Source organism: Quercus lobata, chromosome 7 (assembly GCF_001633185.2).
Source record: "Quercus lobata isolate SW786 chromosome 7, ValleyOak3.0 Primary Assembly, whole genome shotgun sequence".
NCBI classification, from domain to species: domain Eukaryota; kingdom Viridiplantae; phylum Streptophyta; class Magnoliopsida; order Fagales; family Fagaceae; genus Quercus; species Quercus lobata.
Window position 1 is genome coordinate 32,092,796 of NC_044910.1, and position 19,459 is coordinate 32,112,254.

The following is a 19,459-nucleotide window of genomic DNA, read 5'->3' on the forward strand; positions in this document are numbered from 1 at the left end:
ACATGGTGGATGATTTCTTGCAATTCAAAATGATATCTATCATGCGCATGTTGTACAAGCCCACTGATGCTAATTATATGTAAGCCAAAGCACTCCCTCAAAGTTGGATCATACGGTGTTGTCTTTTTGTAATCATAAATCTTAAATACTCAGTTATGTTTAATAATTAAGGCTTACATTTGAAGTATGCTAGTTTATATAAACTGTGTTGGAAGTTGGAACCCAAGGGAACCTAATGAAAATGGCTTTCAACATCATGAAAGCACATCACATGGGGGTCCTCAAAAGCACTACTTATAAACTTTTTGAATGCTAATTTATCTAGTGCTCGACAAATCAATCATACCATGTCCAACAATAGCTAGGTTTCTTTTCATGCTATTGATTGCTCATGAGTTATGTCTGGTGGAGAATGAAAAAACAAAAAAAAACAGTAACTCAGAATTAGTGTTTGGTGGTAGTTGATTCATAATCACGTCGTATAAAATTCTGAACTGAAGGATTTATTAGTATCAAGAAAGTGGAAAGTTCTTTAAGACTACTTTTGTTAAAAGTATTTTTAAAGCATAATTTTTTTTTTTTTTTTTTGAGAAGAATTTTTAAAGCATAATTCATGCTTAAGATTACAGAGAGCCATGTCTAAGCAATGTGAGATGTAACAGACAAGTATAATTACTCCAAAAAAACATATAATTCATTTGATATCTACCATGGTTAAAATAACAGCAAATAATAATAATTTTGTTTTTGAGAAGAAGCAAAAAATAATATGAAGGCTGTTGTTGTGACGAAAAAGAAAAGCAAAAGAAAAGGTTAAATTACAGATTAAACCTTTTAATTTTAACATGTTTTCAATTTAATCCATTAAGCTTCTTTTTTTCTTTTTTCTTTCAATCCTTTACTTCCATTCCTTTCCAATGTAGTCCTTCCGTCTTCTTCCATCCAATTTGCAATGTAGTCATTTTGTTCTCCTTTGTCCAATCCACACTATTAAGTCTAAAAAAAAGATGCCATTTGAGAAAGTGAATAATTAATGACAGGATTGGACGGAATTAGGGGTGTGCATGGGTCGGGTTGGGTCGGGTTGAACCCATGGGTTTGACAATTTTTTTTATTATTAAATTGAGTAAAAAAAAATATAAATATTAATATATTAAAAAAACCTAAAGATTAGTATCAATGTAACTCCTCAAAGACTCAACACTAATGACTAAACAACCATAGTAATTTATTAGAATTTGTGTGAATTAATTGGCTTTTATATAGGATAGGAAGAATTGGTTATTTAAAAAAATTTATTAATTATATAATATATTATATATATATATATATATATATAATTAGTATTAGTAGAAGGAATTGAGGAAATGCAAATTATTAAATATAATATATATATATATATATAAAAGTGCCCTACAATTGATTTTTTTTTTTAAATTATTAAATATAAAATATATTTTAAATATATATTAAATATGGGTGGGTCGGGTCGGGTTTGGCGGGTTTGTAATTTTATGACCCAAACCCAACCCGACCCGCCATAATAATTTTTTTGATAACCCAACCCAACCCACCAAGCCTTAAAAACCGACCCAACCCGGTGGGTCGGGTCGGGTCGGGTTTTGGCGGGTCGGTGGGTTTTCTGCACACCCCTAGACGGAATTGTTAAATTGAAAATATATCAAAGTTGAAGAACTGAAATGAAAAAAAAAAAAAAAAAAAAAAAAAAAAAAAATCAAGGTTAACTGATGTAATTGTAATTTAACCCAAAGAAAACGACATATAAGATTTGCCGTTCTAAGGAAGAATGACAATTAAATAGTTGCCAATTATAGGGAGAGAACAAAAAAAGAAGCAAAAATAAAAATGACATCTAATAATTTGCAGTTTAGAGGAGTAAATCATCTCATGGGCAACTATTTTTCTGTTTTTGCCGCTGGATGGCCTACCAATTGGATATACAAAATAATCCAGAACAGTGATATTCATGATATGCTATTATGCTGATTCTGAAACCTTTCTTTTTCTATCAATCAAAATCGGTTTATCTTTCCTATCAATCAAAATCGTGTTATCTAATGGCTTTGAATTTTCAGAAGATTTTCTTCTTTTACAATTTCAAAACCTATTTAGGTGAACAAAAAAAGTGATGTCAGTGGTAGGCCTTAATAGTTTGTCACCTAAATTTTGTTGTAAAATTGTTGAACTCATAGCACTATTCCTTCTCTTTTTTAAGAAAGGTAATTTTGGTTTTGGACTGAAGTGGACCGAATAGACCGCAGTGTAGCAATATCAAAGGTGTTGACCGAAGTAGACCAAAATACCAAATGGACCAAATGGACTGATGTAGACCGAAACGAAACGAATGGATTGAATTAGACCGAAATGTTACGTTGACGTGGCTCAACAGGAGCGTAGAAAAAATAAATATTAGCTTTTACCTTAAATATTAAAAATAGATATATTGTTATTGTTGTTGTTGTTGTTGTTATTATTATTATTATTATTACGGTCATGCTAACGGGTGCCCTTAGAGCAATGGTTAACAATTCATTTTAAGAAATTTCTTATACTACTTTTATGAGAAATAGAAAAAGTTGTCAAAACATTAATTTTTTTTTTTTTTTCCCTATAAAAACCTTTTTTAAATGAATTATTAACCATTGCCCTAAGAGCATTCGTTAGTATTTTTCTTTGTAAAATTCAACTCTCTACCCTAATTGCAAAATTTTTCTACCAAAACCAAATATCTCGTTAAGTAATTGGATTTTATTTTTCACAAAAATAAAAGGATAATATGTTATTCTCCAGGTTTTTATTTTTTTTATTTTTTATTTTTTATTTTTATGTTGTTTACTTAAACAAACGATGTTAGATAGTGTTCAAGAGTTACCGGTATATGGTATAATAAATTTTTGATTTCAAGAGTTATATATTTTCAATTTTACGGAATGTTTATGTTTAAAAGTTTGGCTTGGAACTAGCACAACTGGACGTTGAACCTAAGTTGTACTCTTTGTTTAAAGTGAAACAAAGGGTAGGGTAAACAAGTATTATTTCTTCAAACCTCAAGAAAAATCATTATAATTTTGAGAGGGGGAAGAAAAGCAAAGTTAACTTCTCATCAGAAAAACCTTCACGGATCTTCCTAGTCATAGCATGAGTCGCACGACCATATAGACCTTTTGTTCAGGTTCTTCAATCCTAGGGTATTGGACGATAATCCTATGCACCCATTGCCTGAATAGTCGCATACTTGTACCTTTTGTTTTTCTGTAAAATATATTAGTAAATAGTCACAACAAGGTGAAGAGTCTTCAACTCTTTATACAAATCAGACTGGATGTATATTTATATCATAGGTGAATTCGTCCAATGTGACTGAAATCTTTAAACCAATCGGTGCACTACATGTAAGAATTAGTTATTAAAGCTTTATTATGCAGCACCAAATAATAGAAGCTGCCATATGCCAATAAAAACGTAAAATATAAGAGAATTCTTCATGTATTGGTAAATGCATGCTCAGATTTTACGAGAATGAGCATAGGAAGCATAATAAAATGCAAAGTATCATTACTACAGAATTGCAGAGCCTAAAAACCATCTTGGCATTTTGTAGGCATTTATGTCCATTCAATTCTACACCCCCAAAACAATAAAGACAAAAAGTACAGCTTTAAGTGCAAAAAGGGGTAAGAAATATGTAAATCCTGTGCTTCAATAAAAAAATAAAATAAAAACAAATTTTACAGACCTCATTTTGGGATCTAACTATCACGTGACAGTAGACAACTATCAACAAAAGCAAGCTTTTTGATCCAGAAAAAAACAAGTGAGAAAATTTTATATTCAATTTCTCAGTTATCCTATTTGTTGTACATTGAGTTTGTGTTTTTGTTTTAATCTTTTGGCCCACCCTCTGCTACCTCACCTACCTTTGAGCAAAAATTCTATTCTCTGACCCTTTTTGGCTGTCAAATAACTAAGCATTCCAGTCATTTTCCCACCCATCTTTGTTTGAAGATCTGGAAGTAAGGCCATTTGCAGAAATGCTTCCTACATGCCGGCCTCCTGGTGACTTCACTGCATTATCTCCATCCCAATCGTCATCCCAACCCTCATCCCAACCTTCTGCCGTTTCCACATTGATAGCTGAGACAGATTCTTCTGGCAAACCCATTTCAAGTTCTTGATATGGGACTCCGCCATGGGAACTCTTCTTCCGAAACTTGCAGCAAGCCCATGTCCCTCCAAAGACTAGCACTGTAAGAATCAAGAAGTAGGCACCATTGACTGGGGTCAACAGCTTGTCATAAGAAGGGAGAATAAAAATAGAGTTCCCTTCTCCAGGAGGGGTCACAGGAAGCACAACAGAGTTCCCTTCTCCAGGAGGGGTCACAGGAAGCACACATTCACCAGTTCCAGTACGTAATATGATTTTGTAGCTTTTGTCATAAGTTAGCGAGACATTTATCTGAAAAACAAGCACAACAAACAAGGCAACTCTGTTTACAAAAGTCCAGGGTAGTTTTAAATAAATTGAATTAATTAGAAACAATTAGCATATGGAGGGAAGATCTAGGTCCAACAACAAGACTAAATTGAGGTTTTTAACATTATTTAACTCAGCTGGCCAAACAAGCAGGATCCATACTTGCAGATCTCAGCTAAAAAGTGCCAGAAAGGAACTATTTATCTATTAATCCTAATTTTTCCACCTCCATCCTGCATATCTTAGCAATAAGTTAAGGTAAAAGAATCAAAAGATAGGCAGTATTTCTGGTAATCACGCTTTTCCAGAGTCATTATTACTCAAATAAGTATGTCATGAAGCAAATCTTTATTTCAAATTGTTCAAGAAAAAGAAAGAGAAGGAGATATTCCTGATGGCTACAGCTTACACCCAAATATAACCTTTCAATTGAAATCTCATTCACAAATATACAAGTGTCATTACATTAGCAAGATCATAGAAAATAGCAGCGTAAATAAGAGAAATAAGAGCCATACCATTTCACTTTGGTTTTTGGGTATTTCCACACTTGGGATTTTGGGTTTTTGCAGCTCCTTAATAGCACTTTCCACGGTAAAATTCACTTTCAAAATGTTCCCTCCACCATTTTGGACTAGAACAACCAGTTCTTTGGACCCTGCTATGTGATGGAGAAATTAAATGAAGAACTTTTCATCTCTTCAAGAATATAAGGGATAGAAATGTATCAATAAAATCATGCTCTAAATCCAGCATCGATAAACAGCATATAAAACTGAGCAGTAAACTCTTTTAGCCTTTCTTAGATAAGTAAAACCTTGTTTTTTCTTAGCTTAACCTTTAATGCTTTTGAGCTATAACTGAATAAATACTTTTTTTTAATGGTAAGTTACATGGCATCCCATGGACTTGAACTCAAGACCTTACCCTTCACCTTGCTCTTACAAGGGAAGGAGATGCCATTTAAGTTAGAGCTCATTGACACTGTAACTGAATAAATATATAAAAAGAAACAGTAGATGAAGTTACTTTTAAAACTTGCTTAGCCTTTTTTTTTCATTTCCCTCCTAAGATTTATTTGTTGTTAGGTGCAAGCCATGCAAGTAAATGACCATTTTTTTTTATATAAATTATAAAATTTATTAAAACAAGAAAGTCTCAGTACACGAGATATACTGAGAGAACAAAATTCACAGAAAAGATGCAAGTCAATATATTTGAAAAAAAGTCTCTCTTACAAAAGATAACGTATATTATGTCCTATGTAAAACTGCAGGGAATATATGTATCAGATTTTTCTTTTTGAAAATCTATCAGATTATATGGCTTTATAGAAGATATGTAATAATGACACTTTTTTTTTTTTTGGAAAGAATAAATTACACATCTTAAGCACTCCAAATGAACCCATCAATTAAATAAGTAAATAAATAAGGGGAAAAAACTTCAAATAAGCCATCAACACTGTCATCAATTAAACCTATAGATATGCAGACTTTTAAAATAACTTCATGTATGACCACTCATTCTTGTGCATGTTAAAAACAGACAGGAAGAGCACTAAGGCACTGTTTGGTTGGGGTGATTTTTAAAGGGATGGAAAAGGGGAAAAAGAAAATAGGAGAGAAAAGCCCACCAAAATCCTATCTCTCCAATTTGGAGAGATCTGAGGTGCGAAAATAGGGGAGGTGAGGGGTTTTTGAGAAAACATCGAAACTAACCCTCTCACCTACTGTGCGCTAACGCTGCTGTTTTTTTTTTTGCTAACAAAAATCCACTCTCTCCAATTTGGAGAGAATTGAGGAGTGAAAATAGGGGAGAAGGGTTTTTGAGAAACATCAAAACTAACCCTCCCACCTACTGTGCATAAATGCTGCCGCTTTTTTTGTTATTTATTATTTTGGGTTGAATCAAGCAGTGGTTTTTATTTTTGTCTGTCAATGTGTTTCTTAAATCAAACAAGCAGTGGTTTTTTTAAATCTGTCAACATGTTTTTCATTTCAGTTCTCTAACTTTCAATTTTGTTATTTCAGTCCTCTAACTTTCAATTGCTGTCAATTTGGTACTCCGTTAGACCTCAGTTATCTGCTGTCGTTAATTGAGCTAAAACGACGTCGTTTTGGCTCTTTTTTTTATAATAAATTTCGGAGTATCGAATTGACAACAATTGAAAGTTAGAAGATTGAAATGACAAAACTGAAAGTTAGAGGGTCAGTTTTGGATTTTTGCCTAAATTAAATGGTGGCTTTCACCTCGAATACAAAATATATATATATATATAATATAATATAATGGAAAAAAAAAATTATATATATATATATATATTTTTTAGTGATTACAAAAAAATTATTTCTTATATTATGTGATAGGGGCATGGGAGTAAATTTATACAAACAACATTTTCTATCGTCCAATTTTTCTTCTAAACCAAACAAATGAGTTTTCTATCTCTCCACTTTTTCATGCTCCCAACCAAACACCATGAGAGAAAACTAAAATCTCTTCTATTCTCTCACTTTTCTATCATTTCTCCATTTTCTATCCTCTTACCATCCCCAAAAAACGGATCCTAAAGCAAAAGTTCAGTATAAGAGGATGGTTTATGAAGTTTTGAAAGGTTGAAGAATAAAATAGGGTTTCTCACAGGCTCAATTTTACAGCATTTTAGCTGCAATAACTCATGACCTCAAAGATGAAGGCTGAAGGGATTGAAAAATATAGCAAATGGTTTCATGGGAAGCTAACAAAAGTAGAGTTAAAGGTTTTGATTCATTGACTGCTAAAAGGTTTGAAAAGATATGTGTGCCATGGTTTATGGGTATTCCACATATATAAAATTAAAATAGCTACTTATGATACAAACACACACAAAAGAAAAAAAAAGAGTAAACTCTTCACAACCACTGTATCCTATGAATGATTCAAAAATCAGGCCAAAATAAAAATTAAACCCTGTTTAAAAACATATTCGGCAGTTAAACTTGCTTTTCATGAGCCTTTTGTAGTCTACATCAGCTTGTGTGTTTATTTAAAAGAACCATATAAACAAATACAAAAGAAGCACAACTATAAAATAGGCTTTCGCCTCATGTGGTTCAGATTAGGACATTGCTCAGTTGAGTTGTACAATTTAAAACAATTTCTCTTTCAGTTTGTGATATATTTCTTTAGAAGTGGAAGTATATTAGAAGAAGGTGGGATAGTTTTGCGCGGTTCATCCAATATGATGTTGGTGATGGTACTAGAGTCCAATTTTGGCATGACTTGTTGCAGGGTGAGGCTACTCATAAGGAAAGATATCCCGATTTATTTCTTATAGTGTGGAGTGGTGAAGCCATGGTGGCCGATTATGTAGAGTTCTGAACTAACTGTTTTTTTTTTGGGAATCCATTGTTCATATGTGCTGCACATGATTGACAAGTGGAATCTATTGCCCAGTTATTGGAGCATTTGTATGCGTTTGTTTCGGCTGAAAAAGGATTCAGGAAAATAATTTACACCCTACGTTGTGTTTGGTTGCGCATGGAAAATTTGGTCAAACAGAAAATCATTTCCGTTGACTGTAAAATACCCACCCCACAGGTGTAATTATTTTACACTTTCATTTTACCTTCAAACCATTTCCATCCTCAGAAAATTTCTCTCCTCACTCACGCCAAGCCCAAGCCAAAGGACGGAGAGAGCTATCGCCGGTGAAGCCCAGATCCAGTCCTCAACCCACGGCCCCACCGGTCTGATTGCACCGCTCAAACCTATCGCCGATCTGATCGCGCCACCTCAGCTTCTCCGTCGTGCTCAAACCCATCTCCAATGAACCCAGCTAAACCCACCCCGATTTCACCACATCCCAGTCCCCGACCCATGGCCTCACCGTCGTGCCTGCAAGCCCCTCTGCCGGTGAAGGTAGTTTCTCATCTACTTCACCTTCGTCCTCTCTCTCACTCATCAGACCCATCCTTCTTCCACCCACGCCATCACTGCCTTAATTTTTTTTATTTTATTGTAAAATAACATTTTTGCTTGGGTTTTGGAGGATTGGTGGTTGGGGGTGATTCATGGGTTTCAGTGGTGGTGGGTTGGGGGTGAGTTTAAGCGTTGATGGTGTCAATTGGGGGTGGTGGAACGTTGGCTATGGTGGTTTGTGGGTTTCAATGGTTTTGATATTGATTTCTGCCTTAATGGGTTTTGATTTTGATTTTGATTATGTGGTGGATGATGGCTGACTAGGTTTAGGAGCTGAGAAAATGTGAAAAATTTGTAGGAAAATAGCATTTTCAGAATGTTACCAAACACCGAAAATCATTTTCTGGACTATTTTCCATTACATAACCAAACACTTGGATTTCATTTTCCTTACGGGAAAAGAATTTCCACTGAAATCATTTTATGCTCGGAATTGACTTTCCGTTGAACCAAATGCACCCAAAGTTACATTGATCCCTTTGCAGATGTCAGAACCAAGGCTATCAACAGAAGAGTTATTATAACAACGTGTTTGGGGGTTGGGGGGGGGGGGGGGGCGCATGTGTCACCAAAGGTGGCTTTCTTTTCGTGACGTGCAGCACTAGGACAAATTCTTTTTTTTTTTTTAATAGTTAACGAAACAATTTTATTAAATAGAAAAAAGTAGCCAACCCGAGTACATTGGGGATGTACTATGGGGGCAAAAAACAAGAACCAAAATTACAATGATCAAAGTAAAGCAAGAAGGGAAAAGCAAGAAAAACGCGACAAAACCACACTCTAAACAAGGAGAGTATGCAAGAAAAAAGACTTGATCTCTAGCAAAGACCTCCCACTAGTCCAACACATAACCTCCGCCACAAAAGAATCCCTTGCCCTGCTAAGGCAGTAAAGATCTGGAAAAGCCTCTTTAAGGGTACAATCCCCACACCACACATGGTTCCAAAACTTCACTCTACTACAGTATAATGTAGGTGATTCTAAGCATGGTATAATTATGTTGGAGTGATGTTTTGTGAGTAAAATTCATGGAGAGAGTGTGAATCATTAATTTCTAACATGTTGTGGCTAGGGAGTTGTGGTCTATGATCTTTTGCTCATTCGGTGTATCCTAGGTCATGCCTCACTCTATGCCGGAGCTGTTGTCTTCTTGGATGGGGAGGTTTGGTGGGAGAAGTAATGGGGGACTTGAGAATTCATCCCCTTGTGTCTCACGTGGTGTTTATGGAGAAAAAGGAATGCTTGTTGATTTGAACAGCAGGAGTTGAACTTGGCAAAGTTGGAATATTTAATGTGCAAGTTTTTTATACGAATGGACTTCATTGTCTCTCATGTCCTCTATAGCAAGGTTCCTGGAGTATCTGGATTCTATGAGTCTTCACTAAATCCTCTATAGTATTTTTTGTTTCTTTTTTAATTTTTTTGTTTGCAACTCTACGCTATGTACACTTTTTTTTTTGTGCTAGCTCTGCGCTAGCTTCGTCTTCTAATTTTATTAATGAAATATATACTTATATATATATATATATATATTTTTTTTGATAGGTAATCAGAGAACTATTATTAAATGAGAAAAAATGAAAAGTACAAGTTGTTCATGATGATGAACAACAAGAAACAGAAAAAACAAACAGCAAAACAAAAGAGAGGGAAATCAGAAAGATAATCTAAGGGAAAACATAAACTCTAAAAGAGACGAAGAATCAATAAAGCCCCAACAATGATACCACTCAAAAAGACTGCGCTGGCATAAAACCTTTAACTTATCCAACGTCTTCTCCATGTTCTCAAAGGAGCAACAAGTTCATTCCAACCAAACAATCCACATTAAGCACCCTCGAATCAAATTCCAAATATTCGAGTTATGCTTCCCAAGCCACTAATGCCAAGAAGATAACAATCCCGCCACCGATCCTGGCATAACCCAATGAATACCAAAAGCATGAAGCATGACGATCCTTAAGGTATGTGAAACAGGACAATGAAGCTGAAGATGGTCTACCGACTCCCCATCACAACAACACATACAACACCGATTTACCAAAGGACAACCCCTAAGCATGAGATTATCTAACATGAGAATCCGATCGTGAGCAACTGTCTACAACATATATATATATATATATATATATAATATTTAGGTTTTGGCTTAAAATCTTTTGGTTTTAGTTTGTACAACTTTTAAAGTCTCACCTTTTCGAGGTACAGTTGTGCTTTACAGAATTTTTAAATACAAAATAAGGCAATAAAAATATGGAACCTCCAACTCCCCCCCCCCCCCCAACAAAAACATATGTGGGTGAGTCTAGGTTTGAGTCCATGTGGGCGCTAGTCTCCCCTTTACACCAACAAAAAGTTTTTGTCCCAAAATTTTGGGGTATACTATGGGTCCTCAATAGATTAGTTAGGGTCAGCCACATGTATTCTTTTCCTCAATTTTATTCTATTTAAGTCATAGTCTATGTTACTTAATTCTTTTTTGATAGGTAATAAAAGTTTCATTGATAAGAAAAGCACAATGTGTTTACAATAGTAAAGCCACTGCACTTGAAGCGAATACAAACAAATCAAAAGGACTGTTACTTCCTTAATTGAAGTGTCCTTTAAAAAAAAAAAAAATTGATAAGTCCTTTTTTTATCACTTCTATTAATATTATCTTTGGTCTTCCTCTACCTTCTTTGGTTCCCTCCATTTGGATCAACTCAGTCTTTCTTACCAATGCATTAATCACTCTTCTCTGAACATGACCAAACCATCTCAAGCGACTCTCCCTCATTTTTTCATCAATTGGGACTACCCCTATTGATGACTACCTCTACAATATCAAAAATAGTGTATGACTAACTTTTATTTTTCCTAATCAGTAAAAAACGTCATTCTAATGTATGACTAATGTTAACCTCAAGAAAGGTTTCTTGACCATAAAAACATTCATAATCAAATCCTAGTTTAATATCTTGTACAACTGCATGATTTGACCAACAAGTAACATTTGAATAAGGCCGAGAAATGATGTGGTTCGGTTGTTGGAGGAATTGTATGGCATAAAATTTAGGCCAGGAGAGGAAGACACTATGGTGTGGATTCCTTTGCCTAGACTGGGTTTCCAAGTGAAGAGCTACTACAACACTCTTAGAGGAGGTGGAGCAGATTTCCATTAAAAGAAAATATGGAAATCTTGTGTCCCTTCTAGAGTAGCCTTCTTCTCTTGGTGTGCGGCATTAGGGAGGATTTTGACTGCTGAAACCTACAGAGGAAGGGGTCATTTATTGCTGAGTGGTGCTACATGTGTAAACATAGTGGGAAGGATAATAACCACTTGTTTCTTCATTGTGTCATGGCTAGATTATTGGCATTATTGTGTGATGCCTTCTTCAGTGATGGAGTTGTTAGAGTGTTGGTGATTTGGTGGGGGGAGGCAGAAGGGAGGTGTGGCAGGCTGTTCCTTTATGCCTTTTATGGTGTATTTGGAGAGCACGTAACGCTCGCTGTTTTGAGGGTCAATGGGAGGAGAGGGGTTGTTGGGGGGGGGGGGGGTGGTATTTGAACCTGGATATCAATATATGAGCAGATTTCACCACTTGTTTCTTTTTCCATGCAAGGATTATTAGACTTCATGGAATCCTTGCACGTTACTTAGCTGTTTTTCTGTATCTTCTTTCCCTTTGCTTTTCTATCGCTTTCTTCTATACACAACTAGTGTATTGGGATTGCTTTCTTCTTTTAATAAAGTTATTTATTGATAAAATAAATAAATAATTTTTGAATAAGGCACTCTCCTATGAACAAAACACTTGCCTATAATCTCAATAACACTTATCATCCAAAAATAAACCCTACACCATAACCTTGCATAACGGGATGGCTACCAATGCCTATAATCCCAATTACACGTAACATTCAAATCTGACACTCTCCTACAAATAAAACATTTTCCTATAATCTCAATTACATAAAATCAATAAGCAAATCCTATCTTCTTTTTTTTGACATGTAATTGTTTTTTTTTTTTTTTAAGATTAGATTATTTCATGCTTATGATGATGGGTGCATTGTAACATAAAAGAATTACAAAATAATTATAAACAAAAGTTGAGTGATTCTGTGAAATCTAGAAGGGAATTGCTATTCCTAAGACCTCATTCTTGAGACCAGTGAAATAGAATTCGAATCAATAATGGTTCCAACTGAGCCTTTGATCTTTCTTTATCTTCAAAAATACGATCATTTGGCTCTTTCCACAATAGCCACATCAAACATAGTCAAACAAAAGTTCCAAAACTCTAAAGAGTGCTTCCCGAACCAATTTTCAAACCCAAACAAGAGACCCGCCACCCACTGAATCCTAAAAGCTCCAAATACTAGACACCATAGAACATATACTATGCCTTTATCACAATAGTTCAAAAAATGACTTACAGTCTCTCCACTACACCAGCCCATGCAACACCATCCAACTAAAGAATGAGACCCTCTTCTACTATATTAGTATATTGTGCAACAACATGAAACACCCAATGCCAATAATCCCAACAACGCATAACATTCAAATAAATCACTCCCCCATACTATACTAGTATCTTCTGCAATGGTACGACACAACCGCAACAACAACAAACCTTAATCCCAAGTTTTTAGGTTCAACTATGGATCCTTAACAGATTAGTAAGCATTGCCCACATTTATTCTTTTCCTACATTCTATTCTTAATAAGTTCTACTAATGTTATTTTGGTTCTTCCTTCACCGTTTTTTTAATTCCCTCGACTTGAATCAACGCTGAAAATAACACAACATTCTAGTACAAAATTATAAGATTGCAAGATATAAATTTGTTCCACAATCATACTAAGTAAAAAAACATACGAATTATATTTTTTGAATAAAGACACTATACGAATTATGATACACAGCAATAGTGTGGGAAAAAAAATACCATACCAGGTTGAAAATCTTTGATGCAAGCAGTCATGTTCGGTTCGGCCCTACATGTCCTATCCAACGCACTACATTTCACTTGCAAATCCTTCTTCTCCTTATGACCCGTTTCAACATTTGGGTCGGAGGGAGGACCCGTATCGCTATCTTTCTTACCCGAACCCTTATTCGGATCCACCAAAGGCGCTGGCACCACGGGTGGCGGAGGCTCCGACTTCTTGTTATGGGATCCACCAGCAGCTGGATTCGGATCCACTTTCCTGTCCACAGGAACCGGACTCGGCGACGGCGAAATCTATATTTCAAAAAAAACAAAAAACACTTTTTCTTCAACTATTCTCTGATTTGTAAACCAAAAAAACAAAAATCAAAGAGAGAGAGATTACAGGAGTGGAATTGCTAGGAGCAGAACCGATTAGCTTTCGAAACTTGAAGAGCAAGGAAGCATCGGAGACATCGGCAACAATCAGAAACAACAACAATAAAAACGTTGCCAGTAACGGATTTTTACCCATCACAGATTCACAAACTGTCCTTGTTTGGAAACAAAGGACACGGAATTATTCTAGGGTTTTGTTTCCATGAGAATCATAATAGAATAAAGAAAAGGGCGAAATGAAATGAATTTTTGTTGTTGATAGATTTCTAAAATTGATAAGATATAATAATACACACGAATCTAAAAAGCTTAGAAAACAAGCAATAGAGTAAACGAGAATTTGACAATAAAAGTGAAAAAACAAAAGGGTTTGGGAGATTTGGAGTTTTGGTGTTTACGAGAGTTGAGAATTTTAGCAGAGAGAGATTTGGATTGTCAAAGTCTTTGCTTCAGCCAGAGACAGAGAGAGAGTCGGAGTCTCCCGAGTCTTTTATTTTTGTTTTTTTTTGGTGTGCGACTGTAATTTGTGTGTCATGTCGGAGAAAACACGTTTATTGGTGAACATGGGCCGGGCTGATGTTTGATATTGGGTTGTTATTTTTGGTGGCAATTGATTTGATTTGAGCGGGAGGACCTGGAAATTGGGTCCTTATTTTGAAGGCATTATTATTGGCTGGTTACTTAACAAAAATGAGGCCCACTATGGGTCCATGCAGTGACCTCTTGCCATCTTTTGGGTACTTCAACTTAGGAACGAAGTCAGGAATTGGAGTTAGGAGAGGTTAATGATTTGTAGACTATGGTTGTTTGGATTGATTTGTAAGAAGGCAAAGATTTTGGAGGGAATGAGGGGGTTAAGTTTTATTTTCCTTGAATCCAATCTGAATTTAGCTCTAACATTTTTAGAAAAATAATAATAATAAGTTTTTTCTGCAAGTCAAGACGGGTTAGGGTTTCCTTAGGGCCTAATGTAGGACAATCCCCACTTCAACTCTATCTCAATATTTAGAGTAAGGAAAAATAAGTAGTATTGTTTATTTGAACCCTATAGATGGAAATAATAAATATGGAAGGATTTGAATCCTATAGAGTTTACTTGTTATATATCATTAGGTCAAAGTGCCAATGGGTTTATGTTTTGATGTATGCAAGATTCGAACTTAAGTTGAATATGTAGGTATGATTTAATATAAGTCTCTTGTTTGATGATAGAATTTTCACCAGTTAAACTAATTGGAACTCTCATGTTGAAGATATCTTGTGCGAGATATATATATATATATATATATTACATTTATATGTATGTGAAGTCTCCATGTGTGAGTTTTATATAGATGTGAAAAAGGATATTACATATACATTATATTTTTTTTATCCTTTATAATGTGTGACATAATTTTATTTATGGTTTGGTAAAACATGATACAATTATTATTTATGGCTGAATTAAAGACAATATTGTATGGCACATTAAAATTTGTTTGCATGTATGTGTGTGTTTGAGAAGGGAAAACTACTTAGGATTTTCTACATTCAATTTAGAGAAGCAAGCTTATAGTAGCACATGTAACAAGCATGGAATAGAATATCCAAACAAAAGTTTATAGGACTATTTCTTTTGCAACTTTTGTCCAAAATAAGCCTGATCCTAAAAGATCTCAAGTGCAACAACACTAAGGAGTATAACATAAATTTTTTCGTGCAATAGAGAATAAAGTGCAATAGCTTCTAGCCTTTAGCAGTTCTTTCTTGTCTCCGGCTGTGAAATTCATGTGGAGCATTAGGTAGATCATATTAAAATTTGCTACTTCTGATGTTCAATTTGATATTTCGAAGAATAACATGAATTGATTCTTTTTTTTTTTATGGGGATTGCTTCTTATTATTATTTTTACTCTGCAAATACAAAATGGACCCAACATATCCATAAACCATATCAACTCACTAGTAAAGGTTGAGAAAGATATTCCCTTCCCGCTGGCACTTTGCCATGATATAGCTTTTTTTTTTTTTTTTTCATGTGTAATTATAATATATACTTGTTCAAAAGTTTTTTTTTTTTTTTTTTTTGAGAAGTGTTCAAAAGTTTATGTAACTGTCAATTTAGTTTTTGAACTTCTAATTTAAACTATTTAATCCCTTGGATTTTAAGTTTGAGACAAGTATTTTCCGTTTTTTAATTAATTTGGTCATGTGATGTACACAAAGTAATAATGACATTTTGAATTTTTTTTTTATGATGCCATAGAAACATGTTATGAGATTAAATCCGTTAATTTTCAATAAAAATACTAACGGAGCATTTAATTTATTGCAAGCTTTCAAATCAAACGTTTAAAAAAAACAAAAAAACAAATTCTCACAGTCATACAAAGAACAAAAAAATGACACTTGCAAAAAGCCCATAGTTTTAACAAAAATGATTCAAGCGTAACAATGTGCTAGTAATTGAATATAGTGAGTGCAATTCAGCAAAAAAAAAATATATATATATATATATATATATATATATATAGTGAGTGCAAGATTACTAAGAACGATAGGCTATTTCCCGAGAACAATGATCCATCACTCCATTTCGTGAAACCTGTTTCCTTATTTATTAGTAGTGCAGAGTACAAAGTACCAACAATTCGTTTGGGGCAATTGGGTATTGGCTTTGACAGTCTTTTCAGCTTCCATGCAGGTTGGGCTGACCTCACTGACCCTACGATACTTTGCTTGAAGCCTTGAATGAATTGAGGACTCACTTTATGTCATTGCTTAATTATCAGCTTGGTTTTTCTAGACTCTTACTTAAAACATCTTTTCCAACCCATAACTAAAAAACGCTAATAGTGCAACCCTTTTTAGGCTTTAGCTTCCAAATCATATATTCTCATGTATAAAGCAATGGAAAAAAACACATTGCCTGAGCAAGTGGGTGCAATGGATGAAATAGAAGTAGTTCTTAGGAAGTTTGGAGATGAGCAAAGCACATTGTTGGACAGGTTTGAGAGGCTGTCCTTTGAGGTGCAACTCAATCGAGCCATTCTGGGCCGAAGCTTTTCATCACCAAGTGGAGGTCGATTTGGAGCACCATTTGTTGGATCAACTGGTCTAGCTCCAGCTTCAGTTCCACCACCTTTGGAAACACAAGTGAAACGAGGGCGTCGTGGTTCGGGCTTTCAAAAGGCCTTGAAGAAGTTGCTCAAGCCCATTTTTGGTAGAAAGGGTAATGGTGGTGCTAGAAAGAAGGAAGTCCCAGTCCCAGTCCCAGATCCAAGAAATCCCATGTCTTGGAAAGCTTTTAGCAGATCCGTACGGGTTTGAATTGAATGCTTCAAGATTTTTAAGGAGCTATGTAATTCTCATTCACATTTTCCTTCTACATATTTTTCTTCTTCTTTTTTGTAAGTAAAGTTTAGAGATGATATAAAAGTATACTCAAATAATATGTAACGATTAAGAAAAGGAATGAAAAGTGAATTTTTTTTTTTTTTGTCTTATATGAGCAATATTTTGAGTTAGAATGATGGGTGGTTTTATATAATATGGAATTGGGTGTGAAGAAATCTAATTTGCAAAAATTTTCAATGATTATGACAGGACATACTGATTACCTATTATAATTTCATGGTGTCTTCTGAAAGCAAAGGGCTTTTTGGTTTTTACCCTCTTGGCCTTGCTGACATTGACATGATCTATGAACTTGTACATTCTATGGAGTTTGGAATTACTTTTCTATTCTGCTCTAGGTTCCACTTCTGCACTTGTAAATAGATTTCCAGAACCACAAGAATGGTATCTGAAAGTTGGGGGACTTGGGAAAACACAGATTCTATTGGTCTCTATTGTAATCATTGGTTACTAGAGGGTGGGCCTTACACCTTACTCCTTATTGCGATAAAGTAGCATTAGCGGATTTGAGTTTAAAAACTAGTCTCTGTATTGGGTTACGCAATGGTTGACTGGTTGGCTCTAAGCTTGTTTTAAAAGAGTAGTGATGGTTGTGTAAGTACTCACACTTCGTGCAAACAACTGAAATGGTGAAATCGACTTCAATTGTTTGCACTGGCTACGCAGTGGTTGGGTAGTTAATTTTAAGCTCATTTAATGAATGCTGCACACAGTGTGTATGTACACACACTACGTGCAAATAACTAAAATCGTGAAATCCACTTCAATTGTTTTCGCTGTGTGTATGTACTCATTGTGTGCAACAGAAATTACTGCATTTTAAAATCATATTTGAGGCAATTGTGTGTGTATGTACCGTATTTATGTTGAATTCTTATCCGAAGAGGCATAGGTTAGTCCTTGAAAACAATCAAACAATGCCGCATCTTGCTTTTGACTCAATGTTCCTATTGCAGCAACCCTTTTTCAAAGCGTCCATGAAAGTATATGCTTTATACAAATTGAATTTCTAGTTTGCCTATCCACCTCTCTCTGATTTGATGTCTTCTCTTTATCCTTCACCCTCCACACTTCTTCAATCTCCGGTTCAATCCACTTTGCTAAATAGCCCTTTCTTCATCAGCAACAGGTACAGAAGTCACTTTAGGAAAACACAACATGGTAAGCTAGTTGTCCTTACAACACCGTCACTCTCTTCTACCAAGTGGGAATCACTTGGTTCATAAAATTGAGTGTTTACTTATCAAACAAGAAGAAAAGAATTCGGGTAGTATTGATAAGAGAATTAGTAGATTCAGGTACAAGAATTGGTAGATAAAATTTAGAGAGTTACCCTCTAAAGAAAGAACTGAATTTCTCAGTTCTTGTGTCATATAGATGGTGCCACAGTCAAAATATGTATATGTGTGTTTGGGAAGGGGAAACTACTAAGGATTTTCTACAATTTAGAGAAGAAATATATGAGTACCATTCATGATCAACGGCTTGTAAGTTGTAACCTTTAGCACTTCTTTCATGGCTCCGGCTGTAACATTCATGTGGAGTATTAGGTAGATATAATACTCCACCCAAAAATGATTTGGTTATTATTTTTGGGCTACAAAAGGTATATAAATATCCTACTAATGGTTGCACAGAATTTTTATTAAATTTAAATACTTAGCAAATAAATTTTTTTATTGCTGAATATAAATAAATGATAAAATTTAAATAATTCATTAAAATCTTTATTAGGTAAAAGGCTCAATAAATCAATTAAATTTTTTTTTTTTTGCTTCAAATAAATCAATTAATTAAAACCATTGCATAGGTGAAATGTTAACTGAATAGTGCCTATTTTCTTTTCAAGGAAGAGTGACACATGGCACTCTATATATTGAAAATTTGTTATTGTTGAATATAAATAAATAATAAAAATTAAATAAGTCTTTAAAACATTTCTTAGGTGGAAGATTCCATGAATCAATTAATACCATTGCTTAGGTGAAATGCTAAATGAATAGTAATTATTTTCTTTTCAAAGAAGAGTGACACACGACACTAATTAAAAGATGAGGTGGAAGACTAAATGAAAAAATTCTCAAAGATTGTGTTCTCACACGAATACAAATCATCTTCCCATTTTTTTGTATTCCACTTTATACTCCATCAATCACAACTTATCATGTATTCTTAATAGTTTTAGCTTCTTAAACTTTACCTTAGAACATCAATCCAAGCCATAACATAGCTTCCAAATAATATATTCTCGTGTATAAAGCATAAACAGTTAACATTTCCTCAGC

At 34.5% G+C, this 19,459-nt stretch overlaps 1 protein-coding gene across 1 annotated transcript; it reads right to left on the reverse strand.

Annotated features, from left to right (window-relative positions):
- Positions 1 to 3,556: 3,556 nt before the first annotated feature.
- On the reverse strand, positions 3,557 to 14,300 carry LOC115953137. The gene is made up of 4 exons (XM_031070656.1): positions 13,783 to 14,300; positions 13,400 to 13,691; positions 5,014 to 5,153; positions 3,557 to 4,477 (listed from the first exon to the last, which is right to left on the reverse strand). Exons 1-4 carry the CDS (start codon positions 13,909 to 13,911, stop codon positions 3,986 to 3,988), a joined length of 1,053 nt encoding a protein of 350 aa, XP_030926516.1. The 5' UTR covers positions 13,912 to 14,300; the 3' UTR covers positions 3,557 to 3,985.
- Positions 14,301 to 19,459: the final 5,159 nt, after the last annotated feature.

Bases quoted from the DNA above. Each gene is read 5' to 3' on its own strand.
- LOC115953137 (XM_031070656.1), bottom strand. From the start codon at position 13,911: ATGGGTAAAAATCCGTTACTGGCAACGTTTTTATTGTTGTTGTTTCTG. The intron at 13,692-13,782 runs GTAATCTCTCTC...TTTGAAATATAG, and splicing joins CTCCTAGCAATTCCACTCCT to ATTTCGCCGTCGCCGAGTCC. The intron at 4,478-5,013 runs GTATGGCTCTTA...CTTGTTTTTCAG, and splicing joins CCAAAAACCAAAGTGAAATG to ATAAATGTCTCGCTAACTTA.